The sequence below is a fragment of the Scyliorhinus torazame genome, chromosome 13 (assembly GCF_047496885.1).
Source record: "Scyliorhinus torazame isolate Kashiwa2021f chromosome 13, sScyTor2.1, whole genome shotgun sequence".
NCBI classification, from domain to species: Eukaryota; Metazoa; Chordata; class Chondrichthyes; order Carcharhiniformes; family Scyliorhinidae; genus Scyliorhinus; species Scyliorhinus torazame.
Genome location: NC_092719.1, coordinates 109,092,218 through 109,113,710, shown reverse-complemented (window position 1 = coordinate 109,113,710; position 21,493 = coordinate 109,092,218). Strand labels below are relative to the sequence as shown.

Here is a 21,493-nt window from a genome sequence, read left to right as displayed (position 1 = left end):
ACTGTCGACCTGAAATCCGCCTACCACCAGCTTCCTATCCGACCGAAAGACCGCCTCTATACTGCTTTCGAAGCAGCCAGATGGCTTTTTCACTTCCTCAGGGTCCCCTTCGGCGTCACAAATGGGGTCTCCGTCTTCCAGAGGGCGATGGACCAAATGGTGGACCAGCACGGCCTGCGGGCTACTTACCTGTACTTGGACAATGTCACCATCTGCGGCCATGATCAGCAGGACCATGACGCGAACCTTGAAAGGTTCCTCCAGACCGCCCGGGCCCTCAACCTGACCTACAACAAGGAAAAATGTGTTTTCCACACAACCCAACTAGCCATCCTCGGCTACGTCGTGGAAAATGGGGTCCTGACCGCATGCGCCCCCTTAAGGAACTCCCCATCCCCCGTAGCCTCAAGGCCCTCAAACGGTGCTTGGGGCTTTTCTCCTATTACGCCCAGTGGGTCCCCAGATATGCGGACAAAGCCCGCCCACTCATAAAGACCACGACATTTCCCCTGACGGCTGAGGCCCGGTCGGCCTTCAGTCGCATCAAGGCCGACATCATCAAGGCCGCAATGCACGCGGTGGATGAAACCATCCCTTTCCAGGTAGAGAGCGATGCGTCAGACATCGCCCTGGCTGGTAGGCCAGTATCATTCGTCTCCCGGACCCTCACCATCTCCGAGATTTGGCACTCTGCAGTCGAAAAGGAGGCACAAGCCATTGTGGAGGCTGTGCGGCTCTGGAGGCACTACCTAGCCGGTAGGAGGTTCACCCTCGTTACCGACCAACGGTCGGTAGCCTTCATGTTTGATAACGCACAACAGGGCAAAATTAAAAATGATAAAATCTTGAGGTGGAGGATCGAACTCTCCACTTACACGTACGATATTAAGTATTGTCCAGGGGAGCTCAACGAGCCCTCGGATGCTCTGTCCCGCGGCACCTGTGCCAACGCGCAGGAGGATCATCTGCGGGCCATCCACAATGACCTCTGTCACCCGGGGGTTACCCGGCTCGCTCACTTTATCAAGTCCTGCAACCTACCTTACTCAACCAAGGAGGTCAAGGCCATGACCAGGGCCTGCCAGATCTGCGCGGAGTCCAAACCGCACTTCCCCGGCCAGAGAAGGCTCGCCTTGTAACAGCCTCGGGGCCCTATGAGCGACTAAGCGTGGACTTCAAAGGTCCCCACCCATCCACCAACCGCAATACCTACTTCCTAACCGTCACCGACGGGTTTTCCCGCTTCCCATTCGCCGTTCCCTGTCCCGACATGACCTCGGCCACCGTGATAAAGGCACTCCACAGCATCTCCACCCTGTTTCGTTTCCCTGCTTATATCTACAGCGACCGGGGTATATCGTTTATGAGCGATGAACTGCGTCCGCATCTGCTCAGCAAAGACATCAGCTCGAGCAGAACAACCAGTTATAACCCGCGGGGAAACGGGCAAGTGGAGAGGGAGAACGCGACAGTTTGGAAGGCTGTCCATCTGGCCCTACGGTCGAGAAGTCTCCCAACCACCCGCTGGCAGGAGGTCCTACCTGATGCCCTACACTCCATTAGATCGCTCCTCTGCACGGCCACGAATGAGATCCCTCACATCCGCTTGTTTGTCTTCCCCAGGATGTCCACCTCCGGGGTCTCGCTTCCACCTTGGCTGACGACTCCGGACCTGTTCTTCTCCGGAGGCACTCGAGGAGCCATAAAACGGACCCCCTGGTCGAGAGGGTCCAACTGCTACATGCGAACCCTCAATACGCCTACGTCACGCACCCCGACGGCAGGCAAGACACGGTTTCCCTCCGGGATCTGGCACCCGCTGGTTCCCCCGCTGATGCCCCCCCGGACCCCATTGGTAGACACCGACCGCGCCCCCCCCCCTCCACACACCGCTACCCCCAGCCCCAGCTATTCCCCCAGCTAGTCCCCCTGCCCCCTGACCCGGACGAAAGCTCCGACCACCGTTCTCCCAGATGTACCCTCACCAAAGACGTCCGTGCCCGCCCCACCACCACCCGAGCTGAGAAGGTTGGCGAGGACGATCAGGCCGTCAAAAAGAATAGACATGTAATTCCACTTCACCCCCGACGGACTTTGCGTTTTTTTTAAACAGGGGTGAATGTGATGAATGGTTACTGTACCTTTAACACCATGTAGGTGATGCCCCTTTAAGACCGGGTTTGGAACCCTGGGGGGCTCCGCCTCCGGCTCCGCCCACCAGGGAGTCATATATGAAGTGACGCCCTGAAGGCGGCACTCAGTAAGCACACGTCTCTGTAGCTGGCAAGCTCTCTGCTTATTAAAGCCTTCATTTACCATTCCACACTCTCATGTTGTTATTGAGGGTACTACAACTTTCCTGCTCGATAGGTTGTGATGTAGTTAATAAGTCCGAAGTGTGATCTGCAGACTCTGCCACTTGCTGGGAGGTAATTGAAGTATTGGGTAGATGACTTGTTTGGATTCTCTCAATGATCTCAGTGTCTTCCTAAGTGAGCTTCCTCCATTTTGGTCCGTCACAGCCAGGGTCTCCCCTGAGTCGGTGAGGATGTTTGACCTCTTTAGGGATGTTATGAGGAAATCCCTGTAGTAGTTCTGCTGTCGCCCCAAGTCTCCTGCTGTGACCGGGTTACAAGGGGCGGAATTCTCCCACCCCCCCCCCCCCCCCCCACGCCGGGTGGGAGAATCGCCCGGGCGCCGCGGGGGTCCCGCCACGCCGTCCCGACGCCCGAACACGATTCTCCCCACCCCCCCATACCGGCGCGGCCTGAATCACGGCTGGCCGCTGGGAGAATCGCCGCTTGCCGTTGGTAATGGCCGAGCAGCGATTCTCCGGCCCGGATGGGCCGAGCGGCCTGCCCAACACGACAGGTTCCCGCCGGCGCCATCCACACCTGGTCGCTGCCGGCGGGAACAGCACAGGAATGTTGGGGGGCGGCCTGTTGGGGGGGGGATGAGGGGGGTTCCTGCACCGGGGGGGGGGCTCAAAAAGGGTCTGGCCCGCGATCGGTCCCCACCGATCGGCGGGCCGGCCTCTCTGAAGGAGGACCTCCTTTCCTCCGCTGCCCCGCAAGATCGATCCGCCATCTTCTTGCGGGGCGACCGCGGGGAGGACGGCAACCGCGCATGCGCGGGTGATGTCATTTACGCGGCGTCGGTCGCGTCATTTACGTGGCGCCGCATGGCCCAGCGCGCATAAATGACGCGGCACCGCTCCTAGCCCCCCGGGGGCGGGAGAATAGGGGGCTGGGAACGGGCTCCGACGCTGGAGTGAAACACTCCGATTTTCACTCCGGCGTCGGGACTTTGTCTCCCGATGGGAGAATTGCGCCCAAGTAGTGCAGTTGCTTCAGGAATCTGTCAGACATATGAACGACATGCCCTGCCCAGATTAGCTGTTTTGAGTGATTATCACCTCAATGCTGAGGAGAGGACACCAGATTTGGAGAATCTTGTGAAGGCAGAGCTGGGAGTACTTCTGCAGTGCTTTGCGGTGTTTGCTGTAGGCCGTACTTAAGCAAGTATACGGGCAGTGAAATGGGAGAAAGGAGGAAAGGGACAAGGGAAGGTTAGTGATTGGGTGGCGGGCAGGAGATAGCAATGATGGTGCAAGGTGAAAATGAGTGGGAATGGGACCAGTAAAGAAAGAGTAGATGGGTGCGATTCTCCACTCCCACGCCGGTTGGGAGAATCGCCTGGGCCGCCAAAATTTCCGGGGACGCCGGTCCGACGCCCTCCCGCTTCTCCCAAGCCGCGGGAACGGCCCGGTCGAGTTTCGCGGGCCGGAGAATTGCCGGAGACACCCAAAATGGCGATTCTCCGGCACCCCCGCTATTCTGAGGCCCTGATGGGTCGAGATGCGAGGCCAGAACGACGGGTTCCGCCCGGCGCCGTCCACACCTGGTCGCTGCAGTCGTGGGCGGTGTGTGAACGCTGGGGGGGCGGCCTGTGGGGGGGGCGAGGGGGGATCCTGCACCGGGCTTCACCTGGAATGTGGGGTGGCCCGCGATCGGTGCCCACCGATCGTCGGGCCGTCCTCTCTGAAGGAGAACCTCCTTCCTTCCGCGGCCCCGCAAGATCTGTCCGCCATCTTCTTGCGGGGCGGACTTAGAGAGGACGGCAACCACGCATGCGCGGGTTTGTGCCGGCCAACCCGCGCATGCGCAGATGACGCCCATTATGCGGCGCCGGCCGCATCATCTATGCGGCGACGCTTTTACGCGGGCGACAAGGCCTGGCGTGGGTAGATGACGCCGTGAACCTCGACGGCGCGGCCACTTCGGCGTGGGGGTGGAGAATCCCGCCCGATGTGTCTGGAGACACTCTCTGTGAATGAAACAGTTTTAATAGACAATCTGTTTACAATCTGTCTATGAAAATACCCTTGTCCACCTGATCCTTGAATTAAACCATTTTCTTTCTCAGCTACAGGAAGATATTATCTTTTCAACTCCACCACAGGTGCACGACGCTGGGTGTGAGAGAGTGAGCAGCTCCAGCCTCAGTCAATCCGTCACTTGAAACAAACAATGTGGGGAGGCGTTTACCTGCTGTATTGTCTGTCTTTTCATTTGGTGTACCAGGATCAATCTTCTATTTCATAATCTTTGTGTTTCGTGTCAAAGAGTCATTTACGGCACAGGGGGAGACCGTTCAGCCCAGCGAGTCCATACTTGCCCCCTGCAGAACAATTCAGTCAATCCAGCCCCCTCGCTCAATCCCCACAGCATTCAGAGACAAAACACAGGAAGAGCTGTTGAGGAGAATCACATACCCCCAACAGAATTGATCTGGCTGTTACTCCGCTTCACCCAGGTGACCCTTGGCCCGGGCAACCCTGAACTTTGGCTGTCGAAGCACAATCAGTCTCCTTTGCTCATCTGTCAAAACGCTTTTTATTGATCATCTGCTCTGTGGATAAATGTTTCTGAAAAGTGTGAAAAACCTGCAGGAATATTTTTCATTATCTTCGAGGGAGGTCTGAATGTTGGGGTACTCAACATTCTAAAACACGTGATTCAGGGGATGTATTTTACAGAAAGAAAGAAATAAAGAAAGAAAAATGTGTCTTTCTCTCTCACCTTTTGGTACCTCAAGAGTGCGCCAGGACATTCTCTATTCATGGAACTACTTCTGAAGTGTAACCACTGTCAGGCTAAGGGTTAATGGTTCAAGACAGTCGCAATGTCAGAGACGATAGGATAGGTTGGCTGAGTGATAGATTCAGACCAGACGTTGGTTTTAAATGCCTGCAGACTGGAGGAGGAACAGAAGAGGTTAAGAGTTCCACAGTTTGTCCTCCAACAAACTATCAACATCCTGGGGGTTCCCATTGAGCAGAGATTTAACTGGACCTGCCATATAAATACTGTGGCTACAAGAGCAGGTCAGAGCCAGAGATCAGAGGTCCCTGTGGCACATAACTCACCTGATTTCCCAAAGCATGTCCACTGTCTACAAGGCCCAAATCAGGAGTGTAATGGAACACTCTCCACTTGCCTGGATGAGTGCAGCTCCAACACTAAGCAACCTGCTTGATTGGCACCCCATTCACCTTTAACATCAACTCCCAACACCACTGATGCACAGTGGCAGCCCTGTACATCTACAAAATGTACTGCAGCAACTTACCATGACTCCTGAGCACCTTGCAATCACTCATCCACCCAACCGGGGCAAGTGGGTCCGTGTTGGGCATGCAATCACCTGGACTAAATATTAATTGTCTGAACAAGTTGAAGTTCACTTGCTGTATAACTGTGTACGATACCTGTTTGCTCAGTAACTGTATACACTACCTGTTTGCTCACTAATTGTACACAATACCTGTTTGCTCAGTGATTGTATACACTACCTTGCTCACTAATTGTGAACACTACCTGTTTACTCAGTAATTGTGAACACTACCTGCTTGCTCAGTAATTGTATAACTACCTGTTTGCTCAGTAATTGTGAACACTACCTGTTTGCTCAGTAATTGCGAACACTACCTATTTGCTCAGTAATTGCGAACACTACCTGTTTGATCTGTAATTGTGAACACTACCTGTTTGCTCAGTAATTGCGAACACTACCTGTTTGCTCAGTAATTGCGAACACTACCTGTTTGCTCAGTAATTGTGAACACTACCTGTTTGCTCAGTAATTGTACACACTACCTGTTTGCTCAGTAATTGTAAACACTACCTGTTTGCTCAGTAATGGTACACACTACCTGTTTGCTCAGTAATTGTGAACACTACCTGTTTGCTCAGTAATTGTGAACACTACCTGTTTGCTCAGTAATTGCGAACACTACCTGCTTGCTCAGTAATTGCGAACACTACCTGCTTGCTCAGTAATTGTACACACTACCTGTTTGCTCAGTAATTGTGAACACTACCTGTTTGCTCAGTAATTGTGAACACTACCTGTTTGCTCAGTAATTGTGAACACTACCTGCTTGCTCAGTAATTGCGAACACTACCTGCTTGCTCAGTAATTGTACACACTACCTGTTTGCTCAGTAATTGTGAACACTACCTGTTTGCTCAGTAATTGTGAACACTACCTGTTTGCTCAGTAATTGCGAACACTACCTGCTTGCTCAGTAATTGTGAACACTACCTGTTTGCTCAGTAATTGTGAACACTACCTGTTTGCTCAGTAATTGCGAACACTACCTGTTTGCTCAGTAATTGCGAACACTACCTGTTTGCTCAGTAATTGTACACACTACCTGTTTGCTCAGTAATTGTGAACACTACCTGTTTGCTCAGTAATTGTACACACTACCTGTTTGCTCAGTAATTGTGAACACTACCTGTTTGCTCAGTAATTGCGAACACTACCTGCTTGCTCAGTAATTGCGAACACTACCTGTTTGCTCAGTAATTACGAACACTACCTGTTTGCTCAGTAATTGCGAACACTACCTGTTTGCTCAGTAATTGTATAACTACCTGTTTGCTCAGTAATTGCGAACACTACCTGTTTGCTCAGTAATTATACACACTACCCGTTTGCTCTGTAATTGTGAACACCACCTGTTTGCTCTGTAATTGTGAACACTACCTGTTTGCTCAGTAATTACGAACACTACCTGCTTGCTCAGTAATTGCGAACACTACCTGCTTGCTCAATAATTGTGAACACTACCTGTTGGCTCAGTAATTGCGAACACTACCCGTTTGCTCTGTAATTGTGAACACTACCTATTTGCTCAGTAATTGCGAACACTACCTGTTTGCTCAGTAATTGTATAACTGCCTGTTTGCTCAGTAATTGCGAACACTACCTGTTTGATCTGTAATTGCGAACACTACCTGTTTGCTCAGTAATTGTATAACTACCTGTTTGCTCAGTAATTGCGAACACTACATGTTTGCTCAGTAATTGCGAACACTACCTGTTTGCTCAGTAATTGCGAACACTACCTGCTTGCTCAGTAATTGTGAACACTACCTGTTTGCTCAGTAATTGCGAACACTACCTGTTTGCTCAGTAATTGCGAACACTACCTGATGGCTCTGTAATTGCGAACACTACCTGTTTGCTCAGTAATTGTGAACACTACCTGTTTGCTCAGTAATTGTATATAAGAACATTAGAACTAGGAACAGGAGTAGGCCATCTGGCCCCTCGAGCCTGCTCCACCATTCAATGAGATCATGGCTGATCTTTTGTGGACTCAGCTCCACTTTCCGGCCCGAACACCATAACCCTTAATCCCTTTATTCTTCAAAAAACTATCTATCTTTATCTTTAAAAAATTTAATGAAGGAGCCTCTACTGCTTCACTGGGCAAGGAATTCCATAGATTCACAACCCTTTGGGTGAAGAAGTTCCTCCTAAACTCAGTCCTATATCTACTTCCCCTTATTTTGAGGCTATGCCCCCTAGTTCTGCTTTCACCCGCCAGTGGAAACAACCTGCCCGCATCTATCCTATCTATTCCCTTCATAATCTTATATGTTTCTATAAGATCCCCCCTCATCCTTCTAAATTCCAACGAGTACAGTCCCAGTCTATTCAACCTCTCCTCGTAATCCAACCCCTTCAGCTCTGGGATTAACCTAGTGAATCTCCTCTGCACACCCTCCAGTGCCAGTACGTCCTTTCTCAAGTAAGGAGACCAAAACTGAACACAATACTCCAGGTGTGGCCACACTAACACCTTATACAATTGCAGCAGAACCTCCCTAGTCTTAAACTCCATCCCTCTAGCAATGAAGGACAAAATTCCATTTGCCTTCTTAATCACCTGTTGCACCTGAAAACCAACATTTTGCGACTCATGCACTAGCACACCCAGGTCTCTCTGCACAGCAGCATGTTTTAATATTTTATCATTTAAATAATAATCCCTTTTGCTGTTATTCCTACCAAAATGGATAACCTCACATTTGTCAACATTGTATTCCATCTGCCAGACCATAGCCCATTCACTTAGCCTATCCAAATCCCTCTGCAGACTTCCAGTATCCTCTGCACTTTTTGCTTTACCACTTATCTTAGTGTCGTCTGCAAACTTGGACACATTGCCCTTGGTCCCCAACTCCAAATCATCTATGTAAATTGTGAACAATTGTGGGCCCAACACTGATCCCGGAGGGACACCACTAGCTACTGATTGCCAACCAGAGAAACACCCATTAATCCCCACTCTTTGCTTTCTATTAATTAACCAATCCTCTATCCATGCTACTACTTTCCCCTTAATGCCATGCATCTTTATCTTATGCAACAACCTTTTGTGTGGCACCTTGTCAGAGGCTTTCTGGATAACTACCTGTTATAACTGTCTATAACTACCTGTTTGCTCAGTAATTGCGAACACTTACCTGTTTGCTCAGTAATTGTATAACTACCTGTTTGCTCAGTAATATGTGGCTCCCAACACTTGCAGTTTTCTTTTCCAAACCATTTTGATAAAATGAGAATATCAGCTGTAGCCTCATTGTTATTTAACTGTAGTTAATAGCTTTGTCTCTGTAGAGGAGTTGTTTTTGCCTGTCGCAAAATTATAAACTTTTCAGTGGAGTGTTTAATATGAAGCATCAGAGATTATACTCTCTCATGAGTGGGAGCTTTATGATTCCTGCACCAGCTGCCTTTCTGCTCTCTGAGAGACAGAATGATTCATGTTGGGTGTTGAGACACAGACTCACATAGAGTGGAACACCCATGGCCATTAGTCCGAGGAAGCTAACCACTGCACCCCAGTCATGGGTAATTTTTCCTACAAATTTGTCCCTATCATCCTCAACATTGCCATCTAACCAGCTTGGAACACGCAGGATTTCCAGCAACTCGCACAGTGCAGGACACAGACATCGCAATGTGGCAACATCCAGCCGAAGGCATCACAGAAAGTACTTTGTATTTATATGAAGCCCAGGACATCCAAAAGCACTTCTCAGCCATTATACTACTTCTGAAGCATAATGTGGGAAATGCAGCAAACAATTAATGCGCAGCAAGATCTGAGAATGAAGAGATGATTTCGGGTGGCATGGTGGCGCAGTGGTTAGCACTGCTGCTTCACAGTTCCAGGGACCTGGGTTCAATTCCAGCCTCAGTGACTGTCTGTGTGGAGTTTGCACTTTCTCCCCATGCCTGCGTGGGCTTCCTCCGGGTGCTCCGGTTTCCTCCCACAGTCCAAAGGTGTGCAGGTTAGATGGATTGGCCATGCTCAATTGCCCCTCAGTATCCAAAAGGTTAGGCGGGGTTACTGGCTTACGGGGAGAGGGTGGAGGCATGGGATCACGTAGGATGCTCTTTCCAAGAGCTGGTACAGACTCGATGAGCTGAATGGCTTCCTTCTGCACTGTAGGGTTTCTATGATTCTATTCTAGGATTAGATAATCTGCTTTAAATTGTTTGAAGAATAAATACCCGTCAGAAGATCAGGCACCAGGGAATCTGATATCTGTTTACAACAAGGCAAACAGGGCCTCTGTTTCAAGGTCTCAGCTCTGGCTCTGCAGCCTTGATACTGCACTGGAGTGTCAGCCTGGAATATATGCTCAAGTCTTGCAGTGGGACTTGAGATCCTGACCTGACTGAGAGGGGAGAGAGGGTTCCCCAGTGAGTGGCAGTGAGATACTGTGTGAATTTGCTTTCATTCTCTCCTCTCCCGGCACCTCTGTGGAGCTGATCAGCAGAGACAGTAAAGGTACTGAGCTCGGGCTGGGGAATCCAACACCTAACCCAGCCAGTAACCTCTGAACAGGGGAAAGGTGAAGACAGGATTGGACTCGGTTGCAACACTCCTCCTGTTAATATCTAACGAGCTGCTGACTCTCACTACCTCATTATCTCAGGTCACCCAAGAAGAAGGGTGGTTGGCCTGAGGAGGAGGGAGGGGAGCATTGATATCAAAACATGCATAAATGATCACCCTCAGAGATGGGAGGAAGACATTGAAGGACGCAAAAGGAGTAAATAAAAGGAGTCAATTCATTGAGTTCAGAGGGGTGTGCAGAATAAGAGAATATTTTAATAATGCAAACATACTCCGGGGACCATCTAGTCGGGACAACAGTTACAATTACCGACCATCAGGATACAATCTATTCACAATAGAATTCTTCCACAGTGTAGGGGGGGAAATCACAGTTTCCAACAGGTTAACAGTGTAAAGTATAGGGATAGGGCACTTGACCTATGCCACACTCTCTCCCGTAAAGTAACCTCAAATTGTTGCCTTTCAGTGTAGATCTGCAGTCAGCTCTACTTACAAACACCACTGCACCTCTGTCCTGCCACCTTTCACAAGAGATTTTACCTCAGAATGTCAAGGGCAACCCCAGCTAATGGTGGCTGAGGCCTGTGCAGTTGGTGTGTGTGAACCTACCACAGAATCAGGCGATCAGTCATACGTGCCTCAACCTCCAATGAGCCAAAAACAGTGGACGCAAGGTGCTGTTCACTTCTTCGGTCAACGTCAACCACACTCACTGCAGTTCAAAGGTCTATCAGCACAGTTCTTCTGCCATCCTACAATGAGAAGGACCAATCTGCCAGGGCCAGAGCACCTATACAGCATGTCAGCCTGTCTGGTTGATGGGCTGGCGCAGACAGGTGGAAGCAGTCTGTCGGTTCAGTTGGAGTCACCTGGTGCACCCTTGGGAAGATGGATGGTTACAGATCAGTCATCGGGAGTGTCCAGTTTGCAGCCAAATATGGCTGGACCTTGGGATATTGGCATCTGATGCCCCTGATTCTATATTCTAATCTGCCGCAGGTCTGCTGTAGGCCTGTAGGCGGTTGCTAGGGAACGCAAAGACCAGTTGCTCAGGAAATACAGCGTAGCCAGGCAAGTGGGGGAGGTGAAAGGCATGTGTCAGTGCTACTTTTGGTTGAGCGAGAGTCAGGGTGCTTATATTGATGAGGGACATGTCCAGCTCTCGCGTTGTCAGTCTGCAGTCCGCAAAAGTGATTTGACAAGTAATTTAGTGCAGCCTGCCTGGGGGAAGCTTCGAGCCGGAATGGCCGGGTCACTCAGTGTGGCCAGTGGGGGAGGCCTGGGGCAGAGGCCGTCAGTTCAGTAAAGGTTACTCAGTGCAGTCTGGAAAGGGGTTGAGTAGAGGCAGAGAGGCCTGTCAGTTCTCCCCATTGCTCAGACAGCCAGAGTTGCTCGGAAAGGAATAATACCCCATGGCCTGTAATGCTCCTGATGGTCAGAATTCTTTGTTTAACCCCCCAACACTAACATTATGATGGTTGATTCAGTCGGTATCATTTGGCTGTAGCCACCAAACTGCCTCAGACTCATCAATGGAAGGGTAACCCAGAACCCGGAGTATTTCTGATCGGTTTCCATCACCCCAGATAAGAGCTCTTTAACATTGTACATGTAGTGCAAAGCAGTGGGAACAATTGAAGTAGCCAATTCAAACACCTGAGCAGTGGGACCAACCAAACCGCAGCAGAAAGTAAAAATAACTTTGCTCTTTTGGTTAAGGCAACTCGAGCCTTCCTGATAAATGATCATGGGGTGGATTCTCATGGTGGAGGAGTGAGTGAAAACTACTCAACGCTTCACCTGCAGCAGGTAACGAAGGCGAGCCTGACTCTCTTTGTAGACGACATATTCACTCTGGGAAAAGTAACTTTCTTTCGGCAGTTTCACCTTCATTGGCTTCCCCTGGGGAACGGCAACTTTCTTCCCTTCAAGAATTAGCTCCGTGTCTTGGGAACAATCTTCAGAGAAGAAAACGAAGAAAAGGAAAAAAAAAGCATGAATTTTCTGCTCTTTACTTTTTTGATACTTGACCTTTAACCCGATGCTTCACACCTCTGCGCCAGCTGAGCCTTCTGTGTGGGCAATTTTCCGGGTGCATTCGCCATGTGAGCAAATCCCGTTATGGCCGCTAAATCACGCGAGAGGGCCATCGCAATATTTGCAGCGCTGTGATCTCGGTTCGAGATCTTCACTGCCTCCCCCCCCAACCCCGTCGGTGACATGACACATGAACTTTTCCATTAATTTAAATCTAAACATCTTTACGCCATACCATCCAACCCCGTGGCATGTTCCCCCCACCCTTGGCAGCGTGACGTCACGCCAATGCAATTCATTATTTGTTTTCGAAATCGAAAACCAGTTGGGATTCCACGGCAGGGGTGCGGAGGTGCCTAGAGGCCCCGGGGTTGAGGACCGAGGCTGGGGGGCACTACCAGGGAGCAAACTCTCGTCCAATGGGGGAGGGGGTATTCAGCCTTATGTGGTGGAGGTGGGGGGAGTGGGGGAGGTGAGGGGGGGAAAAGAGTGCTCCTGACTGTGGTGGGTGGGGGTGGCAGAAGCCCTCCATGGCCATGGGGGAATGGGAAGGAGTTCAAGCCATCATGTCCCTGCTGGCTCTCTGTAAAGTAACTCACCAAGTGTCGCTCCCCTGTCTTTTCCCCACAGCCCTGCAAACCCTTCTTTTAACCTGTCCTCCCACCTTCAATGCTTTCTGCCCATATACCCACAGGTCCCTTTGCTCCTGCATCCCCTTAAGAATTTCCCACTTTATTTTATACTGTCTCCATGTTCTTCTTACCAAAATTAATCACTTCACACTTTTGTATACTAAACTTCATCTGCCACTTGTTTGCCCATTTCACTAATCTATGTCCTTTTAGGACCATCCTGCTCAGGTCACAATTATTCCAAGTTTAGTGCATTCCACAAATTTTGAAATTGTGGCCTGTACACCAAAGTCTAGGTTATTAATATATATCAGGAAAAGCAGGGGTACTAACACCAATCCCTGGAGAACTCCACTATAAACCTTCCTCCAGGACAAAAAACAACCAGTTACTGCCATTGTTTCCTCAGTCAACTTCGTCTAAATATTGCTGCTGTCCCTTTTGTTCCATCAGCTCTCACTTTACTCACAAATCTGTTGTGGGGAACTTTAACAAATATCTTTTGGAAATCCATGTACACATCAATAGCATTACCCTCTCTGTACCTCATCAAAAAACTCCACAAGTTAGTTAAACATGACTTGCCATTAACAAACCCATGTTGGCTTTCCTTAATTAACTCTCATTTGCTCAAGTGACTATTAATTTTGTCCTGATTCATAGTTGCTAGATGTTTCCCTACCACCAAGATTAAACTGACTGGCTTGCAGTTGTTAGGCTTATCTTTAGGTCCTTTTTTGAACAAGGGTGTAATAGTTACAATTCTCCAGCCCTCCACTCCTGAGTCGAGGGAGGATTGAAAAATTATGGCCTTCACAATTTCCACTTTCACTTCCCTCAGTATCCTTGGATGCGTCTCATCCAGTCCTGGTGCCTTATCAACATTAAGCACAGCCGGGGCAGCATGGTTGCGCAGTGGGTTTGCCCTGTTGCCTCACGGCGCCAAGGTGCCAGGTTCGATCCCGGCTCTGGGAGTTTGCACATTCTCCCCGTGTTTGCGTGGGTTTCGCCCCCACAACCCAAAGATGTACAGGGTAGGTGGATTGGCCACGCCAAATTGCCCCTTAATTGGAAAAAATGAAACGGGTACTCTAAATTTAAAAAAAAAAAGTTTTTTTAAAAAAAACTTTAAGTACAGATAACCTATCCCCCCTTACCAATTTTAAAGCAGTAAGTGGCTGGACTAATCTCCTCTTTCACCATGGCCTGGCTAGCATCTTCTTTCTTGGTAACGATGGGTGCAAAGAATTAATTTAATACCTCTGCCATGTCCTCTGCCTTTAGTGTAAATCCCCTTTCCGGTCCCTAACCGATCCCACTCGTCATTTTACCATCTTTTTGTTATAATAATAATCTTTATTGTCACAAGTAGGCTTACATTGCAATGAAGTTACTGTGAAAAGCCCCGAGTCGCCACATTCCGGCGTCTGTTCGGGTACACAGTGGGAGAATTCAGAATGTCCAAATTACCTAACAGCACGTATTTCGGTACTAGTGGGTCGGTGCAGACTCGATGGGCCGAATGGCCTCCTTCTGCACTGTATGTTCTATGTATGTAATCTATGTAATGAAACTGGAGCACCCGGAGGAAAACACGCAGACATGGGGAGAACGTGCAAACTCTGCATAGACAGTGACCCAGCCAGGAATCGAACCTGGGACCCTGGCACTGTGAAGCCACACTGCTAATAACTGTGCTAATATGCTGCCCCTTTTAAATACATGAATCAAAGTTTGTTTGATTCCTTTTTATATTAGATGCCAGTATCTTCTCATACTCTCTCTTTGCTTCTCTTATTTGCTTTTCAATTCCCCTCTGAACCTCTGTAACTTGCCTGATTTAAGGCAAATTATTGACCTGATTAGAAAACTGGTTGAGTGAAGACGACAGAGAGTAGGGATAATGGGCACGTCCTCTAACTGGCAGCATGTGACAATAGTGTCTCACAGGAATCTGCGTTGAGACCTCAACTGTTCACCGCATTTATTCAGGACTTGGATGATGGGGAAGAAAGCGACATGTTATAACCTGCCTGAATCCTATTGGCTGGGGACAATTGGTTACCACATGTTTCTTGGGGAATATGAGCTCCTGCAATGAGGCGGGGCAGGTCAATCAATAGGTGTGCAGCTGTATAAATAGAGCCAGCCAGTGTGATAGCGGCTAGAGGAAACCAGTAGTTAACTGGTACTGTGTACGTATTGTTGCAAATAAAGTTACTTTCTGTTTGACTCTACAAACCCTGGATTCCTCGTGGCCCTCACAAAACTACACATCCACTTGCTTCCGATATAAAGATAGCTGATAGGCAAGTCATGTAGTTGAGGCATAAAATTACAAAGGGATATTGATAGATAAAGTGAATTGAGGAAAACTGTGATGCAGGAAAATATGAGGTCCGTCAATTTGGACCCAAAAAGGATAGAATAATATACGTCCCAAATTATAAAAAGGCAGAAATTGAAGGAGTTTAATTTCTCCTGGAGCTGGGATACAGGAGCTGGGTCTGATTTTCCCCTTGGAGCTGGGATACAGGAGCTGGGTCTGATTTCCCCATTGGAGCTGGGATACACGAGCTGGGTCTGATATCCCCCCTTGGAGTTGGGATACAGGAGCTGGGTCTGATATCCCCCCTTGGAGTTGGGATACAGGAGCTGGGTCTGATATTCCCCTTGGAACTGGGATACAGGAGCTGGGTCTGATTTTCTCCTTGGAGCTGGGAAACAGGAACATAGAACATACTGTGCAGGAGGCCATTCGGCCCATCGAGTCTGCACCGACCCACTTAAGCCCTCACTCCCACCCTATTCACGTAACCCCTCCTAACCTTTTTTTGGTCACTAACAGCAATTTATCATGGCCAATCCACCTAACCTGCACGCCTTTGAACTGGAGCACTCGGAGGAAACCCACGCAGATACGGGGAGAACGTGCAGACTCCGCACAGACAGTGCTCCAGCGGGGAATTGAACCTGGGACCCTGGCGTTGTGAAGACACAGTGCTATCAACTTGTGCTGCCCTTAAAGAGCTGGGTCTGATTTTCCCCTTGGAGCTGGGATACAGGAGCTGGGTCTGATTTCCCCCTTGGAGCTGGGATACAGGAGCTGTGTCTGATATTCCCCTTGGAGCTGGGTCTCATTTCCCCCTTGGAGCTGGGATACAAGAGCTGGGTCTGATATACCTCTTGGAGCTGGGATAAAGGAGCTGGGTACGATATTCCCCTTGGAGCTGAGATACAGGAGCTGGGTCTGATTTCCCCCTTGGGGTTGGGATACAGGAGCTGGGTCTGATATTCCCCTTGGAGCTGAGATACAGGAGCTGAGTGTGGATTACAGGAGCTGGGTCTGATCTCCCCCTTGGACCTGGGATACAGGAACATAGAACATACTGTGCAGGAGGCCATTCGGCCCATCGAGTCTGCACCGACCCACTTAAGCCCTCACTCCCACCCTATCCCCGTAACCCAATAACCCCTCCTAACCTTTTTTTGGTCACTAAGGGCAATTTATCATGGCCAATCCACCTAACCTGCACGTCTTTGGACTGGAGCACTCGGAGGATACTCACGCAGATACGGGGAGAACGTGCAGACTCCGCACAGACAGTGCTCCAGCGGAGTATTGAACCTGGGACCCTGGCACTGTGAAGCCACAGTGCTATCCACTTGTGCTACCGTGCTGACATTAAAGGAGCTGGGTCTGATTTTCCCCTTGAAGCTGGGTGTAGGATACAGGAGCTGGGTCTGATTTTCCCCTTGGAGCGGAGATACAGGAGCTGGGTCTGATATTTCCCTTGGAGCTGGGATACAGGAGCTGGGTCTGATTTTCCCCTTGAAGCTGGGTGTAGGATACAGGAGCTGGGTCTGATTTTCCCCTTGGAGCGGAGATACAGGAGCTGGGTCTGATATTTCCCTTGGAGCTGGGATACAGGAGCTGGGTCTGATTTTCCCCTTGGAGCTGGGATACAGGAGCTGGGTCCGATTTTCCCCTAGGAGCTGGGATACAGGAGCTGGGTATGATGTTCCCCTTGGAGCTGAGATACAGGAGCTGGGTCTGATATTCCCCTTGGAGCTGGGATACAGGAGCTAGGTCTGATATTCCCCTTGGAGCTGGGTCCGATTTCCCCCTTGGAGTTGGGATACAGGAGCTGGGTCTGATTTCCACCTTGGAGCTGGGATACAGGAGCTGGGTCTGATATTCCCCTTGGAGCTGGGATACAGGAGCATAGAACATACTGTGCAGGAGGACATTCGGCCCATCGAGTCTGCACCGACCCACTTAAGCCCTCACTCCCACCCTATCCCCGTAACCCTCCTTAACTATTTTTGGTCACAAAGGGCAATTTATCGTGGCCAATCCACCTAACCTGCACGCATTTGGACTGGAGCACTCGGAGGTAACCCACGCAGATACGGGGAGAACGTGCAGACTCCGCACAGACAGTGCTCCAGCGGGGAATTGAACCTGGGACCCTGGCGCTGTGAAGACACAGTGTTATCAACTTGTGCTACCGTGCTGCCCTTAAAGAGTTGGGTCCTTTGGAGCTGGGATACAGGAGCTGGGTCTGATTTTCCCCTTGGAGCTGGGATACAGGAGCAGGGTCTGATTTTCCCCTTGGAGCTGGGATACAGGAGCTGGGTCTGATTTCCCCCTTGGAGCTGGGGTACAGGAGCTGGGTCTGATATTCCCCTTGGAGCTGGGTCTGATTTCCCCTTTGGAGCTGGGATACAGGAGCTGGGTCTGGTTTTCCCCTTGGAGCTGGGATACAGGAGCTGGGTCTGATATTCCCCTTGGAGCTGGGTCTGATTTCCCCTTTGGAGCTGGGATACAGGAGCTGGGTCTGATTTTCCTCTTGGAGCTGGGATACAGGAGCTGGGTATGATATTCCCCTTGGAGCTGGGATACAGGAGCTGGGTCTGAGATCCCCCTTGGAACTGGGATACAGGAGCTGAGTGTGGATTACAGGAGCTGGGTCTGAACTCCCCCTTGGACCTGGGATACAGGAACATAGAACATACTGTGTAGGAGGCCATTCGGCCCATCGAGTCTGCACCGACCCACTTAAGCCCTCACTCCCACCCTATCCCCGTAACCCCTCCTAACTATTTTTGGTCACTAAGGGCAATTTATCATGGCCAATCTACCTAACCGGCAGGCATTTGGACTGGAGAACTCGGAGGTAACCCACGCAGATACGGGGAGAACGTGCAGACTCCGCACAGACAGTGCTCCAGCGGGGAATTGAACCTGGGACCCTGGCGCTGTGAAGACACAGTGCTATCAACTTGTGCTACTGTGCTGCCCTTAAAGAGCTGGGTCTGATTTTCCCCTTGGAGCTGGGATACAGGAGCTGGGTCTGATTTCCCCCTTGGAGCTAGGATACTGGAGCTGGGTCTGATTTCCCCCTTGGAGCTGGGATACAGGAGCTGGGTCTGATTTCCCCCTTGGAGCTGGGATACAGGAGCTGGGTCTGATATTCCCCATGGAGCTGGGTCTGATTTCCCCCTTGGAGCTGGGATACAGGAGCAGGGTCTGATATTCCCCTTGGAGCTGGGATACAGGAGCTGGGTCTGATATTCCCCTTGGAGCTGGGATACAGGAGCTGGGTCTGATATTCCCCTTGGAGCTGGGACTGATATCCCCCTTGGAGCTGGGATACAGGAGCTGGGTCTGATATTCCCCTTGGAGCTGGGTACAGGAACATAGAACATACTGTGTAGGAGGCCATTCGGCCCATCGAGTCTGCACCGACCCACTTAAGCCCTCACTCCCACCCTATCCCCATAACCCAATAACCCCTCCTAACGTTTGTTTGGTCACTAAGGGCAATTTATCATGGCCAATCCACCTAACCTGCACGTCTTTGGACTGGCGCACTCGGAGGAAACCCACACAGATACGGGGAGAATGTGCAGACTCCGCACAGACAGTGCTCCAGCGGTGAATTGAACCTGGGACCCTGGCGCTGTGAAGACACAATACTATCCACTTGTGCTACCGTGCTGCCCTAAAAGGAGCTTCATCTGATTTCCCCCTTGGAGCTGGGATACAGAAGCAGGGTCTGATATTCCCCTTGGAGCTGGGATACAGGAGCTCGGTCTGATATTCCCCTTGGAGCTGGGATACAGGAACATAGAACATACTGTGCAGGAGGCCACTCGGCCCATCGAGTCTGCACCGAACCACTTAAGCCCTCACTCCCACGCTATGCCCGTAACCTTTTTTTGGTCACTAAGGGCAATTTATCATGGCCAATCCACCTAACCTGCACGCCGTTGGACTGGAGCACTCGGAGGAAACCCACGCAGATACGGGGAGAACGTGCAGACTCCGCACAGACAGTGCTCCAGCGGGGTATTGAACCTGGGACCCTGGCACTGTGAAGCCACAGTGCTATCCACTTGTGCTACAGTGCTGACATTAAAGGAGCTGGGTCTGATATTCCCCTTGGAGCTGGGTGTAGGATATAGGAGCTGGGTCTGATATTCCTTTTGGAGCTGGGATACAGGAGCTGGGTCTGATATTCCACTTGGCGCTGGGTCTGATTTCCCCCTTGGAGCTGGGATACAGGAGCTGGATCTGATTTCCCCCTTGGAGCTAGGATACTGGAGCTGGGTCTGATTTCCCCCTTGGAGCTGGGATACAGGAGCTGGGTCTGATTTCCCCCTTGGAGCTGGGATACAGGAACATAGAACACACTGTGCAGGAGGCCATTCGGCACATCGAGTCTGCACGGACCCACTTAAGCCCTCACTCCCACCCTATCCCCGTAACCCCTCCTAACTATTTTTGGTCACAAAGGGCAATTTATCGTGGCCAATCCACCTAACCTGCACGCATTTGGACTGGAGCACTCGGAGGAAACCCACGCAGATACGGGGAGAACGTGCAGACTCCGCACAGACAGTGCTCCAGCGGGGAATTGAACCTGGGACCCTGGCGCTGTGAAGACACAGTGTTATCAACTTGTGCTACCGTGCTGCCCTTAAAGAGTTGGGTCCTTTGGAGCTGGGATACAGGAGCTGGGTCTGATTTTCCCCTTGGAGCTGGGATACAGGAGCTGGGTCTGATTCCCCCCTTGGAGCTGGGATACAGGAGCAGGGTCTGATTTTCCCCTTGGAGCTGGGATACAGGAGCTGGGTCTGATTTCCCCCTTGGAACTGGGATACAGGAGCTGGGTCTGATATTCCCCTTGGAGCTGGGTCTGATTTCCCCCTTGGAGCTGGGATACAGGAGCTGGGTCTGATATTCCCCTTGGAGCTGGGTCTGATTTCCCCCTTGGAGCTGGGATACAGGAGCTGGGTCTGATTTTCCTCTTGGAGCTGGGATACAGGAGCTGGGTATGATATTCCCCTTGGAGCTGGGATACAGGAGCTGGGTCTGATTTCCCCCTTGGAACTGGGATACAGGAGCTGAGTGTGGATCACAGGAGCTGGGTCTGATCTCCCCCTTGGACCTGGGATACAGGAACATAGAACATACTGTGTAGGAGGCCATTCGGCCCATCGAGTCTGCACCGACCCACTTAAGCCCTCACTCCCACCCTATCCCCGTAACCCCTCCTAACTATTTTTGGTCACTAAGGGCAATTTATCATGGCCAATCCACCTAACCTGCACGCCGTTGGACTGGAGCACTCGGAGGAAACCCACGCAGATACGGGGAGAACGTGCAGACTCCGCACAGACAGTGCTCTAGCGGGGTATTGAACCTGGGACCCTGGCACTGTGAAGCCACAGTGCTATCCACTTGTGCTACAGTGCTGACATTAAAGGAGCTGGGTCTGATTTTCCCCTTGGAGCTGGGTGTAGGATATAGGTGCTGGGTCGGATATTCCTTTTGGAGCTGGGATACAGGAGCTGGGTCTGATTTCCCACTTGGAGCTGGGATACAGGAGCTGGGTCTGATTTCCCCCTTGGAGCTAGGATACTGGAGCTGGGTCTGATTTCCCCCTTGGAGCTGGGATACAGGAGCTGGGTCTGATTTCCCCCTTGGAGCTGGGATACAGGAGCTGGGTCTGATTTTCCCCTTGGAGCTGGGATAAGGATCTGGGTCTGATATTCCCCTTGGAGCTGGGTCTGATTTCCCCCTTGGAGCTGGGATACAGGAGCTGGGTCTGATATTCCCCTTGGAGCTGGGATACAAGAGCTGGGTCTGATATTCCCCTTGGAGCTGAGATACAGGAGCTGGGTCTGATATTCCCCTTGGAGTTGGGATACAGGAGCTGGGTCTGATTTCCCCCTTGGAGCTGGGATACAGGAGCTGAGTGTGGATTACAGGAGCTGGGTCTGATCTCCCCCTTGGACCTGGGTTACAGGAACATAGAACATACTGCGGAGGAGGCCATTCGGCTCATCGAGTCTGCACCGACCCACTTAAGCCCTCACTCCCACCCTATCCCCGTAACCCAATAACCCCTCCTAACGTTTGTTTGGTCTCTAAGGGCAATTTATCATGGCCAATCCTCCTAACCTGCACGTCTTTGGACTGGCGCACTCAGAGGAAACCCACGCAGATACGGTGAGAATGTGCAGACTCCGCACAGACAGTGCTCCAGCGGTGAATTGAACCTGGAACCCTGGCGCTGTGAAGACA

At 50.7% G+C, this 21,493-nt stretch overlaps 2 protein-coding genes across 5 annotated transcripts in view; one reads left to right on the top strand and one right to left on the bottom strand.

The window, feature by feature from the left end:
- LOC140388230 (cadherin-related family member 4-like) overlaps positions 1-8,932 on the top strand; it is a 330,338-nt gene extending 321,406 nt beyond the window's left edge. For all 4 annotated transcript variants that reach the window (XM_072472043.1, XM_072472040.1, XM_072472041.1 and 1 more), the window contains one exon: positions 4,426-8,932. In XM_072472043.1, the coding sequence (XP_072328144.1) occupies positions 4,426-4,481 (56 nt within the window). In that variant the 3' untranslated portion in view covers positions 4,482-8,932. The remainder of the gene's footprint in view (positions 1-4,425) is intronic.
- A 1,516-nt stretch (positions 8,933-10,448) lies between these two features.
- The window catches only part of parp3 (poly (ADP-ribose) polymerase family, member 3), a 61,461-nt gene continuing 50,416 nt past the window's right edge, over positions 10,449-21,493 (bottom strand). Inside the window, exon 11 of the mRNA XM_072472045.1 lies at positions 10,449-12,186. Within this exon, the coding sequence (XP_072328146.1) occupies positions 12,017-12,186 (170 nt within the window). The 3' untranslated portion in view covers positions 10,449-12,016. The remainder of the gene's footprint in view (positions 12,187-21,493) is intronic.